The sequence below is a fragment of the Cetorhinus maximus genome, chromosome 12, assembly GCF_964194155.1.
Source record: "Cetorhinus maximus chromosome 12, sCetMax3.hap1.1, whole genome shotgun sequence".
In the NCBI taxonomy this organism is placed as follows: Eukaryota; Metazoa; Chordata; class Chondrichthyes; order Lamniformes; family Cetorhinidae; genus Cetorhinus; species Cetorhinus maximus.
In genome coordinates, this window is record NC_135890.1 from 42179740 (window position 1) to 42204956 (window position 25217).

The window sequence follows — 25217 nt, forward strand, 5'->3', positions numbered from 1 at the left end:
CAGATCATGCATTTTAATTGGAAAAGGAATGGTTTCATTCTTGTTCAATTATGTTATTAAAATGCCTGCTAATTTGTCCCAATTGTTGTCGATCAAGACAGCAAGGGAGATCTGAAACAAAAACAAAATGCTGGAAAAACTCAGCAGGTCTGACAGCATCTGTGGAGAGAGAAAAAAACAAAGTTAACGTGTCGAATCCTTATGACCCTTCTTCAGCTCCAACATCCGCAGTATTTTGCTTTTATCAGCAAGGGATTAACTGTTTACTTGATATGGTTGTCTCCAATGACCAACACAATGTTGCAGATAACCCTGTGAACTAAGGCCATGATATCAAATGCCAAAACTGAGTATAGTCTTGCTCTGCATTCTAGACGAATCATGAATGGCAAAAGTACACTGCTACCACCAGCAATACTTGGTGTTGGGTCCAGCATTTGGGTTCTGGCTACAAGTAGGTAGAGCTCTTATTTTCTTATTATAGCAATGTTATTTCCAGATGCTGTTCTTTATACAGGTCATTAAATTATCATTTTGGCCATTATCTTTGCCAAAAGCGTATCTGATCTTGTAGAAATTTCAAACATTTTAACGACTGCACATATGCAAATCTTGCACACACTGCTGCTCCAGTGGTTGCTGAATCTTTCCCATAATGTAAACAAGGAAAATTTAACAAATGGTATTGGCACATTTTACAGGTCCATAACAAACAGCAAGAAGCACAAGAGGCCAAAAAGGACTGGGATGGATGAGAGCACACACCACAAAAAGATCAAACATACTCAGATCCTTTAGAAAGGGTGCAATTCAGCCAAGAGATCAAAATATACATTTCATCATTCTTAATTTCAGGTGTAGTTAATAAACTTGTGCAGTATATCTTACTTTTGCAATTCTGTTGCAATGCATTGCCATAATAACCAAGCTTGCAGCGGCTGCAGCTTTCACCCTCAGTATGATGTAGACATTTTAGACACTCTCCTGTTTGCTTGTCACATGATTCTGCATCAGTCATATCAATGTTGTTGCTGCACTGGCACTCCTGACAGTGCCCTCTTGTTTCATTAGGGTTACCGTAAAATCCAGATGCACATTCATCACACCTTGCACCTGGCAGAAATAAAACATTAAAACCATTTTAAACAAAAAACTTTGAGTAATGACAGGTGATACGAATTATGGTGTATTAACAGGTTGGTCAGTGTTGATGTTAAACCTCCACATCAGCGGTATTCCTAACCTTATGTGTCCTATTCCCATATCTCTTTAACCGCCCCCCCCGCCCCAACTCCCCACTACTAAAAAGTTGAAATGGTTTCTGCTTTAATCATAACTGGTAGAAGCATGTGATGCTCTGGAATGCACTGTCTGAAAAAAATCCTGCTCTCTATTTTAAACAGTTTACATTTAGTTTTATATCCATGTCCCCTCAACAGAAACATTGGCACTTATCCCACACTGGCAGCATTTCCTGTCTAGCGAAATTGAGAGCTATAATTAATGTCTTAAAGTTATTAAAATCAATATTAAAGCCAGCTGCAGCTGGGAGGCAGCACAGGCAGAATCAGACAAACGGCCTCTTTTTGTACCAAGATATCTATAATTATGGCCAGTTACAGAAACAATGTGTTTTGTGTACATTTTAATGCAGTTCAATACTTAGTTTTGGACAGGTGTGTGTTAAAAATACCCTTCTAATATTTCTTATGCTAACAAGCACTTGGTTCTCAAACGTAAATTAAACATTGCACTGGCAATAACTGTGTTTAAAATTTTAAGAAAGATCGAGCTTCAGTTCATTATCTTTACATACCTGTGTACCCATGCTGACAGTGGCAAATGATATTCCGGGAACTACGATCCTGGTAGCAGCCAGTGGAAAACTGCCGTCCACTATGGGGACCATCTGGGCAAGGGCATGGACGACAGTGATCACCTGATCCAAGTACCGGGTCCCCATAATAACCGGATAGGCAGCTGGGAGAGAAAAAAGGTTTTAACAATAGCCGTCTGATTATGTTAGAAAAAGACATTTCTCTTGAGATAATGAACACCTCTAAAAATAAAAACATGATACCTGTTACAATTATGTCCGCCAGTATGATCTCTACAGCCCAAACATTCACCACTTTCCAAGTCACAGTGATCTGCGTGTCCATTACACTGGCATGGACGACAATTAGGAAATCCCCAATATCCAGGCTGACACTGGTCACACTGCCGGCTATAGACTCCTTCATTACATCGACACTGACCAGTGACGTGATGGCAAAATTCACTGACAGAACCTTCTTTGTGACAGTCGCAAGCTACAGCAAATTAAAATATATTTAGAAATGATACAAAACTGTCAATCACTTTGATAGTGAAGGTACAGACATCTTTGAATGCAGCAATCTTGGTATAAACAGTAAATACACTTTTTACAAGTCATTAAATGTAATAATTAAGCAATACTTTAATACAACAAAGTAGTATTAGAAATATCCTTGATAAGTCTACTTGAGATTCGAGTTAAAATGAGTGCTTAAATTTCCCCAGTGTCTTATGAGATACAATCATGACACATTATGTGGGATTATGATAAATGGGCCAGGTTCAATCTGTTGAAGGGATAGGGGCACTACAATGGAAATAATTGGTGGAGGGAAAAACAGCAACTTCCATTTATATAGAATGTCCCAAGGTACTTTGGGGCACAAGTTGACAAAAATGGATGCCAAGCCAATCAGGCAATAGTGGTTGTAACCAAAAGGTTCATTGCAAAGGTAGGTTTCATGGAGGGTTTAAATGGGGAGAGGGAAGTGGAAAGTCAAAGGGATTTAGGGAAGGAATTTCAGAGCATGGAGCATAGGCCACCCCTGGTACAGTTTCCAAAGATCAGTAGGAGGAAGGAATTCACGGAGGCCAGAGCAGAAGAATGGAAGTTCTGGGGGATTAGGAGTGGAGGAGATTCAAAATCAATAAGAATATTGATAAGAATTGGAAGCACTGCAGGACCGGGAACCAACATAAGAGTTATAGGTGGACGGGGCCTGGTTCACGGGATGATACAGCTGGTACAGGTTCAGTACATGGAGGCTGGGAAAGTTACAAGCTTCCCATTTCTGACTGCTATCTAGTGACCCTTGTTGAAAAAGAGTGAGCTTGCAGGTAATGGATGATAACAGGCTGAGGCTTGGCCATGGCTCCCCTCTAGCCTAACTATTGAAATAGCCTGCCAGCTAGGTTCATTTGTGGAGGTACTGAGTGCGGCTGCTGGAGCCCACAAAATCATAACTTCCTACCTTGCATGAATGACATGAAGAAATACTGGATCGTACAGGGGGAACTTGTCAGTAATGACAACAGATTTTTAAGACGCGGATTTTTCACTAACTTTAATTCTTGTGAATCTGAGGTTCTCAGAACTATTTGAATCAAAAAGTGACTGCCAGCAGGACTAGAAATACAGAAATTGTATGGATCCTATAAGCACAAAATGAAATGATTTAAAGCAGATATGGTTTCAAGAAAATGACTAGGCAATGAGCTTTCGCACTTTTTAATTTGGTCTTGGGACATGAGTGTCGCTGGCAAAACCAGTATTTATTGCCCATAGGAAAGTGGTGCTGGGCTGCCTTCTTGAACTGGTGCAGTCCATCTGGTGTAGATACACCCACAGTGCTGCTAGGGAGTTCCAGGATTCTGACCCTGTGACAGTGAAGGAACAGCTCATTCTCACTCAACAAATAAAAATGGACTATTTTCCCACTTATTAGTGTCACCGCCTCAAAATGAAATCATATCACCAGCTTTCTCATACAGTTCTGTTTATAGAAGTTACTTCAACATATGAATTAGGAGCAGGAGTAGGCCCATTCAGCCCCTCAAGCCTGCTCCACCATTCAATAAGATCATGACCAATCTGACTGTGGCCTCAATTTCACATTCTGCCTACCCCTGATAACCTTTAACTCTCTTGTTAGTCAAGGATCCATCTACCTCTGCCTTAACAATATTAAATGACCCTGCCTCCACTACTCTCCTGAAGAGAGTGTTCCAAAGATCCACAACCCTCTTGAGAGCAAAAAAAAATTCTTCTCATCTGTCTTAAATGGGAAACTCCTCCTCCTTAAACTATGTCCCTTTGTCCTAGTCTCTTCCACAAGTGGAAATATCCTTTCAGCATCCACCCTGTCAAGTCCCCTCAGGATCTTATGCTTCAATAAAACCCCTCATTTTTCTTCTAAACTCCAATACATACAGGCCCAGCCCATCCAACCTTTCCTCATAACCCCCCATCCCAAGTATCAGTCGAGTGAACCTTCTCTGAATTGCTTCTAATGCATTTATATCCTTTTTTAAATGAGACCAAAACTGTATACAGTACTCTAGATGTGGTCTCACCAGCACCCAGTACAACTGCAGCAAAAAAAATCCCACTTTTATATTCAATTTCCCTTGCAATAAATTACAACGTTCTATTTACCTTCCTAATCACTTGCTGCACCAGCATATTAATGTTTTGTGATTCATGTACTAGGGCACCCAAATCCCTCTGTACCTCAGAGTTCTGCAATCTCTATTTAAATAATATGCTGTTTTTCTATTCTAGATAATTAACAGAGCAAATTAACAACTTTCACCTGCACTCAACCAAATGCAGTGCAAACTAAGAGTCCAATATTTTTCTAATCTCTTTTCCCATTTTCAGAAGCACTTGTGCGCTCTATGCAGGAATTGAGAGAGTAAACGGCAAACTTGGTTTACTGCACTAGGAATGCTCTCCTCTTCCCCACACAATAAATAGGTCGATAATGACTTCACCATTCCTGGTCAGGATAGATTCGATTGGGTAATTCCCTCATCAATCACACCTGGAGGCCGTATGGCTGCAAGTGACTGGGACTGATTTTGTGCATAAGCGTTTGTAACGATCCTCCGCTCACTGCATCCTGCTACAGCAATCATCCTGCTTTTATTGGGAGAAATTGCTGTTGTTTTGTTCATGAGTTTCGCCTGCCTTATTCATCGAAACTCTTTAAACAGACTCTGTAAATAGACTTTGGTTTGCTTTGCTGTAAAATAGACAACCTGCTGCAAACCCCGATTAGTCCTGCCCTGCTTCCAACTTCTTGTCCGTATAGGCAAATAAAAAAAAATCGATGCTTTCACAGCAACATATTATGCCTAAAAGGGCCTGATTTCAAAGATATTGGAAATTACCTCCCTTTTCAATGCACCACCACAATCATGAAAGTATAATAAGAGTACAAAGGCCTGAAAATAAAATAACCATTTCTTTTCAAAGGTCTCTAGAACACTTCAAATGTGTAAGGACTAAGTTCTAATCACACCATTTTAGAAAGTTACTTACGCCTGCAGCCACTAGGACCAAAACCGTAAGTTGCAGGAGCACATCGGTCACAGTTTCGGCCAACTACACTGGAGCGGCATTGGCACTGCCCACCACTGGGATTACAAACAGAGCTGAGAGATCCCTGAGGGTCACACCTGCAAGCTAGAACAGAAAATAAATACACTTAGCGTATTCAAGTGAAAGAAAACTTCATAAAAAACTAAAATTTTATAAAGTCTTCCATACGCATATAAATAGTAAAAGGGTGAGGAGGAGGAGGACTGGGGCTGATTAGGGGCTTAAAGGGGGATTTACACAGAGGCAGGGGGCATGGCTGAGGCACTAAATCAGTACTTTGCATGTCTTTACCAAGGAAGATGCTGCTGCCCAAGTCTAGTGAAAGGGGAGATGGTTGAGGCACTGAACAGGCCAAAAATTGATAGAGGTATTAGACAGGCTGGCAGTACTTTAAAGCTAATAAGTCACCAGGATCAAATGAGATGCACCCAAGAATGCCAAGGGAAGGAAGGGAGGAAATGGCAGAGACACTGGCCATAATCTTCCAATCCTCTTTCCAGCGGTGACATAGGACTGGAGAAATGTAAACTTTACACCATTGTTCAAAAAAGGGTGAAAGTTAAAGCCCAGCAACTACAGGCCAGTCAGTTTATCTCAGTCCTGGGGATGTTTTCAGAAATGATAATTCAGGGCAAAATTCGCTCCTTTGAACAATCATGGATTATTTAAGGAAAGCCAGCATGGATTTGTTAAGGAAAAATTGTATTTATTTAACATAATTGAGTTTTTTGATGAGGTAACAGAGGGTTGATTAGGGTAATGATGATGTACATGGACTTCCAAAAATTTTCAGCAGTGCCCATGGAATAAATGGGACAGTAGCTGCATGGCTGTGAAGATGTCTCAGTGCCAGGAAACAGTTGTGAGCAGCTGTTTTTCAAACTGGAGGAAGATATATAGTGTGGTTCCCCAGGGATCAGTGTTAGGAACCCTACTTTTCTTAACACAAATGACCTAGACTTGGGTGTACAGAGCACAATTTCGACATTTGCAGATAACATGAAACAGGAAGTATTGTGAACTGTGAGGAGGATCGTGAAACTTCAAGAGGGCATACACACGCAGGTAGAATGGGTGGACAATTAACAAATGGAACTTAATGCAGAGAAGTGTGAAGTGAGTCATTTGGTAGCAAGAATGGGGAAGAGGCATTATAAATCAAAAGTTACCATTCTAAAGTCCAGGAAGAGAGGGACCTGGGGACCAGGATCCTGAGCTTCACAAATGGGGGCATACAGCACAAAAACAAGTTATCTGGCACAGGCATGGCTAGTCTCCTTCTTTGCTGTAAACATTCTATGATATTCTAATCAGAATGCTGAGTCATATCTACTCCTTGAAATGGACCAGCTTCAATCTGCAGTACTATGGAATCTTCCTAAATGAACCAATCAATTCAAAAATAACCATGGCTCCAGGAGACAGCAAAGGATTCTGAAATCTATCCCATGGCCACCAAAAGATTTCACTCCCTCTTTCTTCCAAGTTTTAAGAGCTTTGTGAACAGTAGAACTATTATGGGCTTCTGAATAACTATTAGTCATTGTTTCCCTTCCCGTTATTTTAATTCAATCTTATGTAGCCTTAGGCAGAGAACTTGAAATGCTACTTGAAAATCTAAGTCTACTCTATATGAGCAAAATCTCTTATTCACTAATCTACATGCCTCGTCAAAGCATTCCACAAGAGTCATGATCCATAGCTTTTAAACTATGTTCTTTAGATGAGCATTTATAGCATATTGTTAAAAATATTTGAATACGTCTTCGCTAATAATGTCAGACCAAGCGGTCTGAGTCACCAATTCATATTTAATTTTTTTTTTTAAGTATACAAATTATTGCCAATTTTCATTTCACAAAACAAACCAAAGCAACTAAAACTTTATGGCCATGCTGACCACTTCACTTTCCAATTAAGCAATGACCCCTTACTGCACTGATCTACTGTGTACCAGTACAGAATTAAATTCTTCAGCAAACCGTCATACGCAGTTAGCATACTAAGGAGGATGTGCTACTACTTTTACAAAATCACTAATTTTTAACATGGAAGGGTGTAATTATGGCACTTCAAAAAAATTTTTGAAGCTCATGATCTCCCTTTATTGTTTCAAACCAATCCTAAGTTTATGCCTTCTTGTTACCCAGTCACCAACCAGTGGAAATAAATCTCACTACTCCTCTCTCAAATCCTTTCAAGACTTTGAAACTTAATTACATCATCCCTCTTAACCTTCCACACCTTAATGAATACTGTCCTAATTTTCCCAATTTTGCACCGTAACTCTACCTTATCATGTCTAGTAGCAAACTAATATCACAGCTTTTATATGTTTATCCATCTTTTCTATAATGGTGCAACCTAAACTGCAAACATACTCCAACTGTGGTTGAATATTTATATCATGTTAATTAGAAGTCTCCCATATTGTCAAATGCAAGTAATACTCGATCACTATTCTGATAACCCTACATTTCTTAACCACGAGTCCACGGCTTCACCCATGAAAAATCTTTTGAAAAAAAATTAAGATAAACTTACGTAAAGCTCCTTCATGAATTATGGAAGAAATACTAGACACGATGCCCCTGCAGACTTCAGTCATTGGAGTCTTAGTAACACTTTGACTGTTCTCCAAGCAGCGGTACCGTTGGAAGGTTTCCCAGGCTCTGTTTGTGACAATCTTGCTTGATTCCCCTACAGAGAATATATCCAGTGACCTGCAGTGGGGCATGAGTACAAGCTGGAAAAATATTTAATCGACAATCAGCTCTTTCATCAAATCCACCTTTTTCAGGAAAATAAAGTTGTGTGTGGTTAGACATTAAGATTTAGGAGCAATTTTGCTCATCACTACTTTCAGTGCAAAGGAAAATCCCATGGGTCACGCTGATCTCGACAATGGAATTTCTGATACATCCTAGAGTGAAAAGCTGTTATCTAGGTATGCAAGTTTAAGATTATCAGTTAATATCACGACATCTATGCATCAGTAAATATCATACACAATGACATAGCTGTAATCATAATTCACAACATACTCGTAAGCAGAAATATTCAAATCCAGATTTTCAAATACACTTACTACATTTACATGTGAATTTTAGACCATCATATTTGTTTCTATAGCATAATTTTAGATATACATACCGAATCTATTAATGTATAAGGAGTTTCCATTTCATCATCAGAAGAGTACTTTGTTAATTCTAAACCGATTGTGTAATTTAGTCCTTTTTCAAAGCATACAGGCTGAGGTAGGACCACATACCTAGAGAAACATTACAACCAGCATTCATAGTTAGCCCAATACCTAACAGTGGTGGTTTACCTATGATTCACAATATTTTCTATATCTTTTTAAGTCAGTTTTAGACGGTTACAATTCTGTTATTCACTTATCCTCTAAATTTTGTCAAGGAATATATAAAATCTAAAACAGAAAAATGTATCAACAAGCAAAACAGTGAAGTATTTTGATTCTAACCTTGATCCTGATGGCAGAGAGAACACTTGGTTGTCATCACCAGGTGTTGTATTCCCACAACGACTGTTGGTATGAATTTTGCCAGGGCGGTACACCGTTATTTTTGCCTCTTCCCAATTCTTTGGCAGCTGAACAGGAAGCACCATGTTACATTCATGCCAAAATTTCTAACAGTTTATTAAACTATTAGGGTAGCCATCTTAATGAAGGAAGCTATCTTAAAAGAGGGAAGATTATTAACCTGTGGTTCATAGCGAATCAGTATGTCATACTCCATGGAATGTGGAATGTCATGTATGTGGAATTCTAGATATGCTCCTTCAGGAATCCTTACAAATCCAATTCCTGTCCAGGTTGGAGAGCGATCTTGTGGATGTTGTCGCTGTACTATCTTCACTTCCTGCAAAGAATGAGTGCCATCACAAATGTTCAAAATTTGTCAGAAAAGTACCTCTTCAGATCAGTCCACAATGAAAGCTAACTTACCGGACCCAAGTCAGCTTCCTCTGCCTCGTATGTGTAGTGGTCCAGGGCAATAAAATAAAACCCAGACTCAACCTCATTGCAGCGACGTCCAACCATGTGCTCCTTACATGGACACTGGCCTGTCTCTGCAGAACAACTGTAAATAGAAAAAGGAAATCTGTATTACTTTTCACAACCTAGAACACCCAAATTCACTTTGTAAAAAAAAAACGCAAGAGACTAGGTGATCTAGTCAACAGACATATCTGCGTGCAACGTACAATACCTATACAAAGGGGATATGCAACACCTTTAAACAAAATATGTTAATTCACCAATAAAATTCTGTTTATATTTCCAGGGACTGAGAGAGAAAGATCTTCCCTGCTCAGACTGGAGAAGTTTGATTATGCAGTGGGAGCAACAGTCTGTTTACATGCAAAATTCTGCAGTCTTTCCACTGGACACTTCAATAGCAGCATTAAACATTAAAACATAAAGAGTCTTTTTTTCTTAAAAGGCTAACACTTATGTTACTATTAAACGCAAAATATATGTGCACACGCCGACACAAATTGCCTGACTTTAGGGCTCATGCACAAAATCATCATTTGAACAAAGTACTAGGGGCTGCTGATAGAGAAAAAACTACAATCCCAAGAGTTATCACCTCCAGAATCAGGCAGATTATGAGGTGAACATTGGGAGGACCACCGAAAAAGCAAAGAAAAAATTATTATATTTATTGTGAAAGTAAACTGAGGCTTATAACTGTTGGCATTTGTTACAAGTACTTAATCAATTATTGGAGTAAGAACAACATTTGGAAGCATTCTTTCAGCTCCTGTTCAACCAGAATAAGGAGTCAAGGAGAGGCAAATAAGTTACTTTTAGAAGCAACTCACTGTTGGATTGATCATTGCCTCCTTTTGTTCAAACCATTCAAATGATTACTAATTAACTGTGAACTATGTTTCAGCACAGTAAATGATTAAGAAGCTAGCCTTACTCATTGTTGTACGACCCCCCCAGGTCACAGTCACAAGGGCGACACCCATCTAGATCATTGCTTAGTCCCCAGTGTTGAGGCTGTAAAACAATAAACCATTATAGTTTCAATATCGCATGACCACATTCAAGCCATTACGAAGAGAAATTAATTATGCATGCTCCAGCATCATGTGATAGAACTCAAATCAATTCACTGAAGTTAAAGAATTTGAAACGTTCTTTATAAATCACATTGTTGCATAAAAAAAAAATCACTTCTTTGAATTCAAAACAGGATCAGAAACAAGCTGGAAAAGCTGTTTTCAGTGATGCATAATCCCAATACCATGTTTGTTATTCCTAGAGTAGTATTTCAATTTTTCTTAATGACTTAATCAGCATTGTTGAATATCAAACTTTAGTAAATTCTTTCATATTCTATCAATATAGTTTAAGCTTCATAGAGAAATGAAGAGTGATTAAAACAGAGTCACTGTTCCACTGTTCTTCTTCATGTTCTGCAGTATATACACAGGGCTGGGAGATGATGTATTCACTCGCAGAAAAACATGTCTCATTTTGCTTTGATGCAAATGTTAGAGTTAATACATCAGTTTTATTCACTCAAATACCAAGCTCCTATTTGATTTGTTGAGCAAGGTACCAACGTTTACTTTAAAATTAAATTTGGTTGTCTCTGCCAATTCCTGGAAAGAAGTTCTCAGCCTGATTGGCCAAGTTGAGGCCTCCAGTGTTCTCTTTAAAAAAAAGAGAATTCTCTGGTTCTTCTACCCAGTTACTTTGGCAAGTGGAAGTTCTCTTGCACACAGGGAGCAAGGGCTCACCTACAGAAGTCAATGACACCAGTAGAAAAAAAATGTCTACAGAGTAAAAGAGAGCAAAAACATAATGGGGTATGGATACTTAGCATGCACCTCATCACAATTAGTGCTCTGCTCAATGTGGATAACTGGAGGCAACCAATTCCTACCAGGATTAATGTGCATCAAGAGCAATTACTTTTGTTATTAAATAGAAGGCATAATCTCGTGAAGTCAGAATATTGAGTTGCATTTCTTCTAAAGGGAGGACCCGCCATCCATGGTTAACTAAAAAATTTAGGGAAAGCATCAAACTTAAGGAAAAGACACAAAACTACACAAAGATGAGTGGCAGGTTAGATGATTGGTCAGAATATAAAGAACAGCAGAGAATGACCAAAAGGTTAATTTGGGGGAAAGAAATTAGAAAACGTGAGGAAGCTAGCTGGAAATGTAAAAATGCATAGCATGAGTTTCTACAGGTATTTAAACAGCAAAGGGAGTAGGTGCATTGGTGTTAATTTTCTAAACTTCCCTAGATTCTGGAAAGGTTCTATCAGATTGGAAAGTAGCAAATATAACCCCGCTCTTCAAGGAGGGAGGGAAGCAGAAAACAGGAAACTATAGGCCAGTTAGCTTAACGTCTGTAATGGGGAAGGTGTTAGAGGTGATCATTGAAGAGGTTATAGCTGCGCTTAGGAAAACTCAAGGTAATCAGGAAGAGTCAACATGGTTTCGTGAAAGGGAAATCACGTTTAACCAATTTATTAGAGTTCTTTGAAGGAGTTACATGCGCGGTGGATAGAGGGAAGGAGTGGATTCTTCAAGTTTAAGTACAAGCATGAGCTCAATTGTCAGGAGACAAGACTATGTTAAGATGGTGGCAGCATTTGTTGGGCCTTACTACTATGCATACAATGAATAATCAATAAAAAAATCATTTTTTGTATTCCTCACAACAGTTTCAGTATCACAGTTTTTTTTTAAAAAAAGCCCAATACAAACTACTTGATGCCATAACCCTTCACGGCCTGTTACACCATTTTTCCCTTGACATAGCCAAGCAAGAAAAGTGAAAGATAACATTCAGGGAAAAATTTCTACACACTAAATTTTTAATATGTCAATAGGTGTGATTTGATTCAGAGGTCTGAGAATTCATCTCATGCCCATCTTCTCATCCAGGATAGCATATGGTCTGAGAATATACAAAGCGAAAAAGAGAACAAAAATTGCAACAGCTACCAATCATATCAGCTCAAACACAACTGAGAGTCCATCTTTCAAATCCTGTTCAACAATTATGATGCTATTTAAAACAGGTAATGCTTCTCTGGGATGTTAAAGCTATTCAAGTACTCTTCAAAAGATTTTTGTTATCTTCAACTCAGAAACTATGAACCTTTTTTTGGCTGCGTTCTCCATTTCTGCCATTTTCTTACCAGGCACTGATCACAGTTCTTTCCCATCACCAGACGTTTACAGAAGCAATTCCCTGTTACATCATTACATGGCGTTCCTCCTGGATGTGTTCCCAGATGGTTACAGATACATGCTAGGTGACCAAAGGGGAAAAAAAAATATGCCTCAACAATATTCCATTTTACAACAAAAATCAGTGATCTAGAAATATTCAAAATAATTGGTTATTAGGGTTTCAACTGTTACCTGCCTGTGTCTCACAAGAAGAATGAACGTCCAGAGGAAAAATCTGGTAGATATCGGAATAAGGCAAGTCTTTAAATGGGTTCTTACCACTACAGCCCACAGTAGGCAGAAGGCTGTTTAAATATGCAAATCAGTATACTGTTTGTAGGACTGATTATAATTTAAATGTTCAGATGAGCAGAGGACATGCAATACATTCTTGCCCCAGTTATACTGGGTGTTGGGCAACCTATTCCTAAAAGGAGTTGCTGGAGGCTTCTCAAGTAAAGGCAAGCTTTTTTTTTTGTTTATGTTTAAGATTTTTGCGAGGCCAGGGGCAACACTGCCACTTCTTTTTAGTCTCCACCCCTCCTCCATTCTCACCTGTACCTGACAGCCCAGTCTGCGCAGAAGCCAAATAAATGAATGAAACCTGCATGGTGCCCATAGATTGCTAGTAATATTCAAATCAAACCTGAACCTTAAAATGGTTCAGGTTTCCTGACCATGATCTTGAACAGATACTCATCACCAGGCCACCACCAACCCCCTCCCGCCCCACAACAACCTGCAAAAAAAAGTGTTGCCTAGGTCAGAAAGCTAAATTTGTTTCTTTAAAGCTTTTTACTTCGATATTTACTGCTCTATCCATTTTTTTCTACAACCCTGATCCCCTCGTTTTCCTGTACTAACTTTCACAAGGGAATATAGAAGACAAAATACCAGCACAGGGGAAGTAAACGCGACATCTGGAAAATGCTGAGAAAATTCCTGATAAGTAGATCTGGAAGTCGTTAACAAAGCATGAGAAGGATGTCTGTATAAATTCAAAGTAAGCAAAAAAGATTGATTTTCAGCTATTACTTGATTAGAACAAATGTGTTTTTTGGGCAAGAAATGTTTCGGCTCTTTCTCTGCTTGCAAGCTAACTTTAAGATATTCAATTTTTTAATGAAAGGATCTGCTCTTGAAACATTAAATTGCTCTGTCCTATCCATGCATGTTGACTGACCTGAATGCTTCCAGTTCTTTTCCCAGATTTCCAGCATCTGCACAGTTTTGCTTTTAAAATATTTATTTTTGAGGTGGTTGCATTGATTGTGCTAAAGTGGCAATGCTGCCTCTGGCCGCACAAAAAAAAATCTTAAACAAGACAAATAAAAGGCTTGCCTTTGATTGGGAAGCCTCCAATAGCCCCTTTTAGGATTAGGCAATCCAACACCCAGTATAACTGGGGCAAGAATTTATTGCATATCCTCTGCTCGTCTGTACAGTAAAATTATAATCAGAGACCTGAACTGGAGCACCAATTGAAAGAGGGTGCCTTAGGAAGCAGGGCACAGGGAGAAGGTCCCAAACCAAGGAGTGGGGCAGAAAGAGGTCCTAGAAGATAGTCCCAGGCAGGGACAAAGATAGGGATCAGCAATAGATCACTGAGTAAAGATAAATGACAGGGGCAGAGAAAAAGGCGCCAAGTTAAAGAAAGAGCTGTTAGGAGAAGCCCAGAAGACTAGAGGGGGAAACTGAAGATTGGTGACTCTGTGCTGCAGGCGGCAAGGGCAAAGGTAGCCTTTTGGAGCTGTGGTGACCTGCTTGGCACAGCCGAAGATCTGAAAGTGTGATTGGAAGGTGAAGCGTGCTTGTACTCGGCAATCCATGGGAAAGGAATCTCAGAAGGCGAGATTGAAAGTCTGCAGGTGGATTCCTGAAGCCATACAATTGGGAGAGACTTTTGGAAAATTCCAAGGCAGGTCCTTCAAGCATGGAGTTTGGAAACCCTTGTGAGAAAGACAAACTTTCAGGGGGACCAGCTTGCTCACGATGTGACAAGCATCTGTGTGGGTTGTTGGGAAATCCATAGAATCTGCTTTGGTCGCATTTGTCATTTCCTTTGGAGTGTGGTGTGTCTGACTACAGATTGCCAGTTGGTTCACATATACCACATACTTACCCTAAATATACTTATTCTATATGTTATAGAGAGATATGGTAAATTGTTTTATCTTTCTGAATTTGTATGTGTCTGTAAAGCTACAGCAGCGAGGGAATAGTGAATATTTGAAACAGTGTGTTTTTGTTTGTATTGAGATCATTCCATCCTTTATGTCTGGTGCAATATTGCTCATTTTTCTTGTTTAATAAATGTTTTATTCTGTGTGTTTAAAGTTCATCAGCAGACTCCTGTGAATTTGTTCAGTAACTTTCCTCCATGGTTTCAAAAGAAAAGTTAGGACTATCAAGCCAGGTTTCACTCTGGAATTTGACTTGTCCAGTATTATCTGAAGGGATTATAACAGTTAGAAATCTGCCACCAACATTTGACTAAGTTGGTTGAAAATAAAATTAAACACGTAATTTTTCGTTTTTTTAAACTGATGAACAGATAGTTCTACACAGATCCATTTTCACACAATGAAACAATATTATTGAGGTGAAACTACAGCCCTTGTAAGCAAATTTCTGCAAAGTGGAATTCAGAGCAGGGGAGTAGAAAGATTAAAACTTACAAAGTACACAAAGAAAGATCAATTTAAAAAACAGTCATCTACTTACGTTGACATCCCAATGGGTCATCTGCACTTAGTCCAAAGAAACCCTCTTTGCAGAGATCACAGCGCTCACCCTCAATGTTTAGCTTACAACGACACTGTCCCGCAATGAGATTAGCTGTTAAATCAGTGTAGCTGTCACAGATTCCACCATTTAATGATCCAGCAGGGTCACAGTTACAAGCTGCATTAGCAGGAGATTAAAGTAATTATATCTCAAAGGCATATCAAATTGAGTTTCATTTATTTAAACAAATACTTTCAATTCATTCATTTTCCACTTGATGTATATTTTTACCTTGATCATTGTTTGCAAGAATGAATTTGAGTTAATGACAATATATAAACTAATGCTTGGTTCAGTTGTTATGAATTGTCAGAAAAATTATGTAGTTTTCTTTATTCTTTCATGGGATGTGGGCATTGCTCACAAGGCCAGCATTTATTGCCCATCCCTAGTAGCTCTTGAACTGAGTGGTTTGCTAGGGCATTTCAGAAGGCAGTTAAGAGTCAACCACATTGCTGTGGGTCTGGAGTCAGTTGTAGGCCAGACCAGGATAAGGATGGCAGATTTCTTTCCCTAAAGGACATTAGTGAACCAGATGGGTTTTTGCAGCAATCAATAATAGTTTCATGGTCACCATTACTGAGAATAGCTTTATTCCAGATTTATTAAATGAATTCAAATTCCACCAGCTGTCATGGTGGGATTTGAACTCATGTCCCCAGAGCAGTAACGTGGGCCTCTGGTTACTAGTCCAGTGATATTACCATTACATCAGTTTCCCCTCAGTTCTAATTATAATGAATATATTTGGTCACATCACATCGAAAGCTTCTTTTTGTACATGGTGTACTCTTGATTCAGAATTATTTAATTCAAAATACTGAACAATTCAAATTTCTTCAGTGCAAATACAACACTGAATTTATTAGGAATGCTGCATTAAGAAAATGAAAACCTTGAAATACACATTCCATTTCCAACTCCTAAAGTTCCCAAAAGAGGAGCAAACAGACCAGAGTCACTCATTTCTTTCATAGATCTTGGTGTATCAAATAGCAGTACTTACGTTCACAGATATCACTGGCACGAATACTTCGTTCTGGATGCTGGTAATAGAAAGGTTTGCATTGTTCACAGTGCTGTCCCATTGTATTATTCCGACAGCCATCACAAACACCACCACTAACATTACCAGATGCTTTATATACAGCCATGTCAAAGTGACATTTATCAGCATGTCCATTGCAGCTACATCCTGAAATTTAAAATATATAAAACACAAATTTAACATATCCATTGCTAGTAGTACGAATTAGAATCATACACATTAAAACACACAAAAATTCAATGCACATGTAAAGGATAAATGGTCCCACCCATTTAAATGCTGGTCTCTAGCAACTAATTAGTGCATGCAGACATTCTGAAGGAGGATGTTATATTTCAGCTATGCATAGCTTACCAGCACCTGCAGGTTTACAAGTGAGAGAATTTTTATTTTGTCTGATTACGCTCCTTTGAAGTGCCTTGGGACATTTTGTTGCCTTTATACATTGCCTTTAATGTAAGACTGACAACCAGATTTTGGTAGGTTCAGTGCTCTTTCATAGTAAAATCAGTATAAAAGTGGTTTTACAGAGGATAGGTGACTCTAGCCAGAATGCTGAACTTACATTCTGTAGCTTGTGCACTTTAGGGGCAGTAATGTGAAAGGAGGAGATCAAAGGGTTGAATAACCTCAATATCTACCTGCTTTCTCACTGTAAAAGTAGCTGAACATTCTTGCCCCCAGAAAATATAACTTTATTGTCCATACAGTACTTAGTTTTTCCATTTTCTTGATGGGGATACCACTACAAGAGGTACTGGCAGCGTTCTGGTATGTCACCCAAGTAGTCTTAATTCATTTGCAAGCCTCAACAGTAAATGTTAGCAAGATACATGACGGCAAAGGATCCAAGTCCAATGCAGTCTTCATAAGCATACTTCCAGCAGAGGTTGCTGGATAGTAATTGGGAGCAGGAACTAAATGCAACAAAGTGTTGCACTATTTTGCTTCAAAACTGCAAAGTCTCATCTTATTCACAGGTAATTTCAAAGGGACAATTACATTAGAAATTTAGAGAACCCTTGTTAACTGTCTTATGAAACTTTTTTTTTTTAAAATCAGCAACTCCTCACATTCAATGATATCGAATAAAAGCAAAATACTATGGATGTTGGAGATCTGAAATAAAACCAGAAAGTGCTGGAAAAATTCAGCAGGTCTGGCAACATCTGTGGAAAGAGAAACAGAGTTAATGTTTCAAGTCCGATATGACCCTTCTTCGGGATACTGCATGTTGTTATGAGGTATGGCTTGTGAGCTTGCAATATAGCTATATTTTTGGACAATGTATGTATTTGACTTGAACTGTTAGGTGTCCAAAGCAACCGAATCCCATCAATTAAACCATGTAGTATCCACCTAAAAGGTAAAACTGAATGTGTCAGATGCTTATCTGAGAGAATTTCATTGATTTGGGTATCAAAACATAGCATTTGTGCCATTCTCAAGTAGGTAAGATTTTCCTATTCAGCAGTCACCTGGTTTCAATAGACTAGTGGAGGAGCATTCACGCTACATTCATTAAAATCTCAGTTAAAACATATTGAAAGGACTTAAGTTTGAACACTACTATATCCAAGACAGTTGCAAGCATTGCATAAGTCAAACAATATTTGCTGTATTGATTTTTCTTCTCTGTAATTATCAACCTTGTAACCAAAATTTGACAACTTGTTTGATCATAAAGAAACCCATAAAATGGTGCCAAAATGTGATATTTTCCATCAGAGTGCACAGAAATAAAGGATAGGCAAGCCATACAATCATCAGTGTTAAATACCATGATAAAAGGTCAACTGCATGGCATATTGCACTCATTTGTGGCATACATATGGGTTCATGGTTTGGATCACAAGAAATGAGAGTGTGTCTGCCAGTGGAGCCTGCATTTCCTGTGAACATTAACAGCAGAAAGTCTGAACCACAATAGGAAGCATGTTTGCTTCTTCCCTCAGTAATCTATGGGCCTGGTAGTCGATTATAACCAACTCTACAGTTACTTTAGCTGCGGTTGGTGAACTGAGGTTGGTACAGATTGAACCAAGACCTTTTTGGTACGTATTCAAGGCAAACTTGAGCTATTGGGAAATGCTGGCCATTTTGTATTTTAAAGATAAAGAAAGCTACAAATATATGCTGCACACAGAAAGCAGGTCCAAAAGTGAAGGCATTCATCAAGTTTTAAATATTTTGACTTAAAACTCACTTTGGCATGCATTGCTGTTGCGTCCTTCAGCAGGTTTCCAAGGCGCATTGTGGTGGAAATCCTGACATAGCTCACAGTTTAAACCTTTAGTGTTGTGTCGACATACACACCGACCATGTACCTGAAAAACAAATGTCAAAAATTTATTTGATTTCCTGTTATTTTTATGATATTTTGCACCACAGAAAAATGTCAACATTGCTGCCACATTTACTTCAATTTGATTTTAACACAAGTTCACCACAAACCTGATAATTTATTAGAATCATTTAATGTTCTAAACTAACGTTTTTAAAGGCACAGGAACAGTTTGAGTGACAAACACTTTAAAATTTTTGCAGCTCTCCCAGTTAAAAGAGGCACAAGTACTGAACTACTTATTCTCCATTTAACTCAAAATCAGATGCCCAATTCCTGTACACATTCATACATTTGTGCCGAAAACCGCTCTGCACAAACTTAGCGCCAGTACTTTGAAACAAAATTATTCCCCAAGGATTCAAAAGCAAACTTTAATGTATTAGAAACAGTATGTACTTGTATGATCTGGGATACCATTAATCAACTATACACTAGAGGCATATTTGGCAGGAAAGGAGCAATTTCATCACTATTTTTCCATATCAATTTCTAAAATGTACAGCAAGTTATTTTTCTACTTCATCTGCAATGAAACATTGGAGAAGAAATGCAGTGCCTTAGGTTGATCAAAGTTGAATATTAAGCATTTCTACACTTCCATCAATTATTTTGCCTGGAAACTGAATCAGTGTATATTTAATAAAACACTTCAGTGATGCCAAGTACCAAGTCAAACGGCTGCATAGATCAAATTTCACTCAATCTCCCATTAGCAAAAGGTTTTAGAACAATGTGGTGCAGACTAAAGCACTACTCTGTATATCAGTGAGATACAAACATCCTACTTTAAGTCACACCACTAAATTAATGATCTCAAAACAGCTGGGTAACAGGAATCAGAGGCACCAAGAGGGAAATGAGAGTTTTTTCCCCCCTACATCACTCTTACAAACATCCTATCAGCTGGCTCAGGCTATCACTGAATGTCTCAAAGCAGGTTTGTTGCCACTTCTATCTTGCAGCTGGGATATAACCCAGGAGAGAGGAAAAGAAAAAAAAAACATCAAGCAAAAATGGTATTAATAAAATTAGCACAATGTGCCTTAAGAAAACTAAACGTGTCCAGACTGCAATCTGACCACTATAGCAGGAAATTGAGAAACTCCTACAGTTGCTGAGAGTTTGTGAACTCAGTTTTGTCTTAAGACTCAGAACAGGAAATGGCACAGCCAGGTCAAGGAAACTTTTCATCTGGGTTCAATTAAGCTCTGATGGAAGCACCAAACTTCACTGTGGAGGAGGCACAATCTCAATTCAAGGCTTGAAACAAAGTTTGTGACTTTCCACATTTTGTAGTAGTCAGGTTCAACACTGCAAAAATATATTTTATTACCGTAATGTTGAATACAGAAGCCAGTGCAGTTAAAATTATTTAATAATGTTGTCAACACAAAAGTTGAAAATACATGTTTTGTTTACTTAATTCACAATTGTACTCACCTTCCCGTCCACATCTTGGTCATCAGAATCATGAACAGGAGCACACTCACTGGCGTGTCCATAGCAGAAACAGTTGCCCCGAACTACCATGTCATAGATAGCATAGTAATATTTTTCTTTGATTTCCATTCGCGAGTCTAGCAAATTGTCACCCAGGGTATGGAGCTTGGTAAACTTTATCCTCAGGTTTGTTATCTTCAGCATATCTTCAAAATAAAACATGAAATTAAAATCCTTCCATTGAAATCAGGATATCTCTGAAAACAGTAAAATGGTTACTTTTCTCAAATACACATACAAGATTTTACTAGCCTACATCCATTAATTATTCTTCAATTCCACTGTATTGTAAGGCTAATTAGAAGCTAAAAAGTATAACATATTGATATGTCAATCTTAATAATCCTGAAAAGTGCCTTATGACAAATCAATGGAAGGTTCAGAAATTGAAATAACTTCTCTGCTCAATGTGAATGCAGCATTAGAAGTTCCAGCAAATTTAATGCAAAGATACTGCAATCAAATAGCTAAGTATCTTTCCCAAGTTAACGAGTTGACATCTCTTCCATAATTTGCAATACAAAGAGAATGTAAGATTGACAAATAAGTCAGACAAATCCTATACTCATTTAAATAAAATCAATTCCAAAATCTATTTCAGCTGCAAAAATTAGACAACTGAGATAAAAACAATATTGCAGGCTTCTTCCGGAACATCACAAGCCAAATAAAAATAAAGTTGGAGCAACCCACCCCCGGCCACATGTAGATCAAGAACAGAGGAAAAATTGTTGTACAAGGTAAAAATTCCACTTGAGTACAGAGTGCAGCAAGTGTAGTCCCTTACTTGCTAGTTTCTGAACCAGAGAGTTCACTCATTGATCAGGAATACACCAGGTTGGGTTTAAATATAAATCTGGGTGGACCTGTTGTTCATTTTTATTGAGTCCATATTCAAATCTAATTTTTTGTCAAATTCAGTGAAGGGGGAAAATACTTTGTTCACAAAAATAGTACAATTATTTTCCAGATTATCATTGTTATTTCATCCGGCTATAACAGCAACAGACGAAACTGAACGAGAGCTGGAAGTTTAAGAGATTGAAGAAAAATCTAAGTTTTCCAGCCCCCTTCCAAAAGTAATATCCCGGAGAGGAACATCCTACACTCCTTTACTGTAATCATGTTATATTCAAGTCAACAGGAAGCATGTTGGCCAGACAGGAAATTATGATTAATACAAATCTATTTACCCAGTTACTACCATCAGTATAGAAACACAATTACCGGAGAAACAATTACAACAGAAAATATGTAGAGGTCCATGTTAGTATTGGCGGTAATAGATTAAATCAATGTGCTGCTGTATAAATAGTCGACAGCTATTAGAGAAAATGTGTGAAGTTTACAGAAATGTTTAGTTTTTATTAAAAGAATTAAATTGTAGTGGCATAAACGAGTAGTAACAATTACTTTGTATTCTTCGGCTATAAGGATCTTCAATTTTAAAGGCTGGGTCCAACACCCGGTAGATAACCTAAAGACAGACAAGATAAGTTTAACAGAAAACACAAATGACAATGTGTGCGCATCAGATAAACTTGGTTAATTTACGAGCCACGATAATATTTATCTATAGATCTTGGAAAGGGTTTTGGACCAAAATGTTATTTTAAATTGTATTTTAATACTTATATTTGCACTATCTTGAGCCAGGTGGAAAGCCCAGATTAACAGCTCTGTTTACTACCAAACATTTGTCACAAACCTCTCCTTCAGTAGAAGGTTCAATATCAGAGTACCGAGAGTCACAGATAATGTCATCCACTTTCTTCAATGATCCTGTTGGAATGCCGGGAAAGGATGACTCACAGTCATAAGCGTAATATCGATAGACCTGCCAGCTCTCTCCGAAATCAGAAGATCGCTCTATTATCATAGCGGCTGGACGAAAAGTCTGGAGAAAAAAAGACATTTTATTTTTTTCAAAAAAAGTGAATGATCTAGCCAAATGTGTATTAATAATTTGCACGTGGGAAAAGAGACATAGGGACAGGAGCCAGTCACTTCAACCTTTTCAGCCATTCAATTAGATCATGGGTGACCTCAAATCCAATCAGCCACCTTTGACCCATTTCCCTGATACCCTTATCCAACAAAGTTCTGGCGATTGGACTTGAAAGTTTTAATTCACAAAAAGCATCCACAGCACATTGGGAGAAGATTTCATATTTTCATCCTGTGCGTTAAAAACTACTTCCTGATTTTACTTCCGAAAGGCCCAGCTCTAATTTTAAGATTTTTCCCTCTTGTTCTGGAATTTCCCCCACAGGGAAAATGTTTCTCTGTATCTACTATATCAAATTCTCTTATTATAAACACATTTAGATCATCTCTCAACTTTCTAAAGTGGAGGGGATACAGGTTAAGTATATGCAACATAATTTAACCATTACCACCCCTAGAAATAAGGCAGCAAGGCAATGCATGAAGAAATTGAACAACTTTAAAATTGAAACTGTCAGTGATTAAAAAGTCATTGTTGTTATTTAAGGAATGTTATGGAACCGCTAGCCATTACAATTTTCTTTTGCTGTAAAAGTACCATAGATCGTGGTGTATGAGCCAGCTCGGTGCGTAAAATTACCTTATTTTTTCTATGCTGAAATGCATGTACAGGCCGCTACTTGGTGTAGTTTTTATGTTAACTCAATGTGCACACTTTCAATTGATTCGAAAGCAGGAACATGAGCTTTTATGGAGATACATGGGCATCGCTTAGTCAAATACAGATCGATGGTCCCCTATGATGTTTTTCTATTGGTAGATTATAATCGAGAAGGGTAAAATGCTCAAATCTTTGCATTAGGATTTAATATATGTTTGGTATATTTATCATTTCCTTTGCTGGGTGCAGTCAGATGGATGGGAAGTGATTTCTTTCGGCACAAATGTCTATTGCAAGGCACTAGAACAAACCGGCTTTATCAAATAAAGTATTAACAATATTCTTCCACCTCAAAAAAAGAGTAGAGTTTGGCTCTACCACCTTCCCAGGTGTACAGTTTTTGGAGGAATGTATAGGAGTTGGGGGTGACGGAGGAGTGGATCAGGGTGCCCGGAGGGAACAGTCCCTATGGAGTGCTGATGGGGGTGTGGTGAAGATGTGTTTGGCGGTGGCATCATGCTGGAGTTGGTGGAAATGGAGGAGGCTGATCCTTCGAATGCAGAGGCTGGTGGGGTGAAAAGTGAGGACAGATCATGGGTCTGGGAGGGGAAGGAGAAGGGGTGAGGGCAGAAGTGTGGGAGATTGGTCAGACACAGTTGAGGGCCCTAATAACTGTATGGGGTGGGATATGTCAGCAGCGCCGTTTTGGAAGGTGGGGGCACCATCAGAACAGATGTGACGGAGGCAGAGGAACTGAGAATGAGATGGAGTTCTTACACGAAGCAGGGTGTGAGGAGCTGTAGTCGAGGTAGCTGTGGGAGCCAATGGCTTGTAACGAATATTGGTGGGCAGTCTATCACAAGAAATGGAGACAGAAAGATCAAGGAAGGGAAGGAAAGTGTTGGAGGTGGATCACATGAAGGAGAGAGAGGGGTGGAAATTGGAAGCAAAATTGTTAAATTTTTCCAGGTCTAGGCGAGACCATGAAGCGGCACCAACACAGACATCAATGTACCGAAAGAAGGGTTGTGGGAGGGGGCCTGAGTAGGACTGGAACAAGGAATGTTCCACATACCCCACAAAAAGACAGGCATAACTGGGGCCCATGTAGGTACCCAAGCCACACCTTACATTTGGAGGAAGTGGGACAAGTTAAAGGAGAAATTATTCAGTGAGAGTGAGAGAGTTTAGCCAGGCGGAGGGGAGTGGTGGTGGAGGATGGGGATTGTTCAAGCCTCTGTTCATGGAAGAAGCGGAGAGCCCTCAGGCCATCTTGGTGGGGTGTAGAGGGATTGGAAGAGGAGGCAGTTAGGGCCAACAAACTGAAAATTGTTGATATGACGTAGGGCATCAGGGGAATCATGAGTGTAGGTGGGAAGAGATTGGACAAGGAGAGAGAGAATGGAGTCAAGACAAGAAGAAATGAGTTCCGCGGGCTAGGAACAGGCTGACACAATGGGTCTACCAGGACAGTCCTGTTTGAAAATTTTGGGAAGGAGGTAGAAGCGGGCTGTGCGAGGTTAGAAGCTGAGGAGGGAAACGCTGAGGAGGGAAGGTCTCCAGGGGAGTTGAGGTCAGTGACAGTCCTGGAAACAATGGCTTGATGTTCGGTGGTGGGGTCCAGGGGAAGGCAGGAAGTTGGGGGGGTGGGGGAAAGAGAGAGGAGGAAAGAAACTCCTGCCCAAAGAAGTGAGCACTGAGACAAAGCTGATGGAAAGAGAGAGTTAACTGAGTTGGGGTCATAAGGGGATGAAATTGAGCTCTTCGCTGAGTACAGAGCATTCAGCATCAGAGGGGGGAAGGAAATACGCGGCAAGGGGTGAGATTAGAAGAAGGGATGGGTCAGAGGGACAGGAAGGAGTGGAGGGTCCCAGATGGGCATTGGTATCAATAAGTTGTTGAAGCTTGCATTCCTTAACACCTGAAAAGGAAAAGGCAGTGCTTCACTTGCACCTCCTTCTACTTGGTCTGCTGTATTCGCTGCTCCCCAACATGGTCTCCTCTACATCTAAACGCAGATGGGGTGACCTCTTTGCAGAACACCTTCGCTCAATCCGCAAGCATGACCCAGACCTTCCTGCTCTTATGCCCACATGTCTGTTCTTGGTCTGCTGCAATGTTCCACTGAAGCCCAATGCAAACTGGAGGAACAGCACCTCATCTTCCAGTTGGGTGCCTTACAGCCTTCTGGACTTAACACTGTGTTCAAAAGCTTCAGACTATGAACTCTCTCCTCCTTCTTGGCCCCTTTTTAATCCATTTA

The 25217-nt window shown here is 39.2% G+C and overlaps 1 protein-coding gene across 2 annotated transcripts in view; it reads right to left on the bottom strand.

Moving 5' to 3' along the window:
- lamb1a (laminin, beta 1a) overlaps nt 1-25217 on the bottom strand; it is a 94205-nt gene that overhangs the window by 47625 nt on the left and 21363 nt on the right. The window contains exons 5-21 of one of the 2 annotated variants that reach the window (XM_078553459.1): nt 22055-22243; nt 21760-21823; nt 20287-20492; nt 18706-18826; nt 16458-16646; nt 15389-15568; nt 12631-12743; nt 10387-10466; nt 9399-9534; nt 9154-9312; nt 8913-9040; nt 8576-8696; nt 7967-8168; nt 5363-5506; nt 2081-2312; nt 1817-1980; nt 889-1113 (exon numbers count right to left, since the gene is read on the bottom strand). In XM_078553459.1, the coding sequence (XP_078409585.1) occupies nt 889-1113; nt 1817-1980; nt 2081-2312; nt 5363-5506; nt 7967-8168; nt 8576-8696; nt 8913-9040; nt 9154-9312; nt 9399-9534; nt 10387-10466; nt 12631-12743; nt 15389-15568; nt 16458-16646; nt 18706-18826; nt 20287-20492; nt 21760-21823; nt 22055-22243 (2653 nt within the window). Of the gene's footprint in view, nt 1-888; nt 1114-1816; nt 1981-2080; nt 2313-5362; nt 5507-7966; nt 8169-8575; nt 8697-8912; nt 9041-9153; nt 9313-9398; nt 9535-10386; nt 10467-12630; nt 12744-15388; nt 15569-16457; nt 16647-18705; nt 18827-19735; nt 19757-20286; nt 20493-21759; nt 21824-22054; nt 22244-25217 lie in introns of those variants that run through there. The other variant, XM_078553460.1, reaches the window with a different exon arrangement.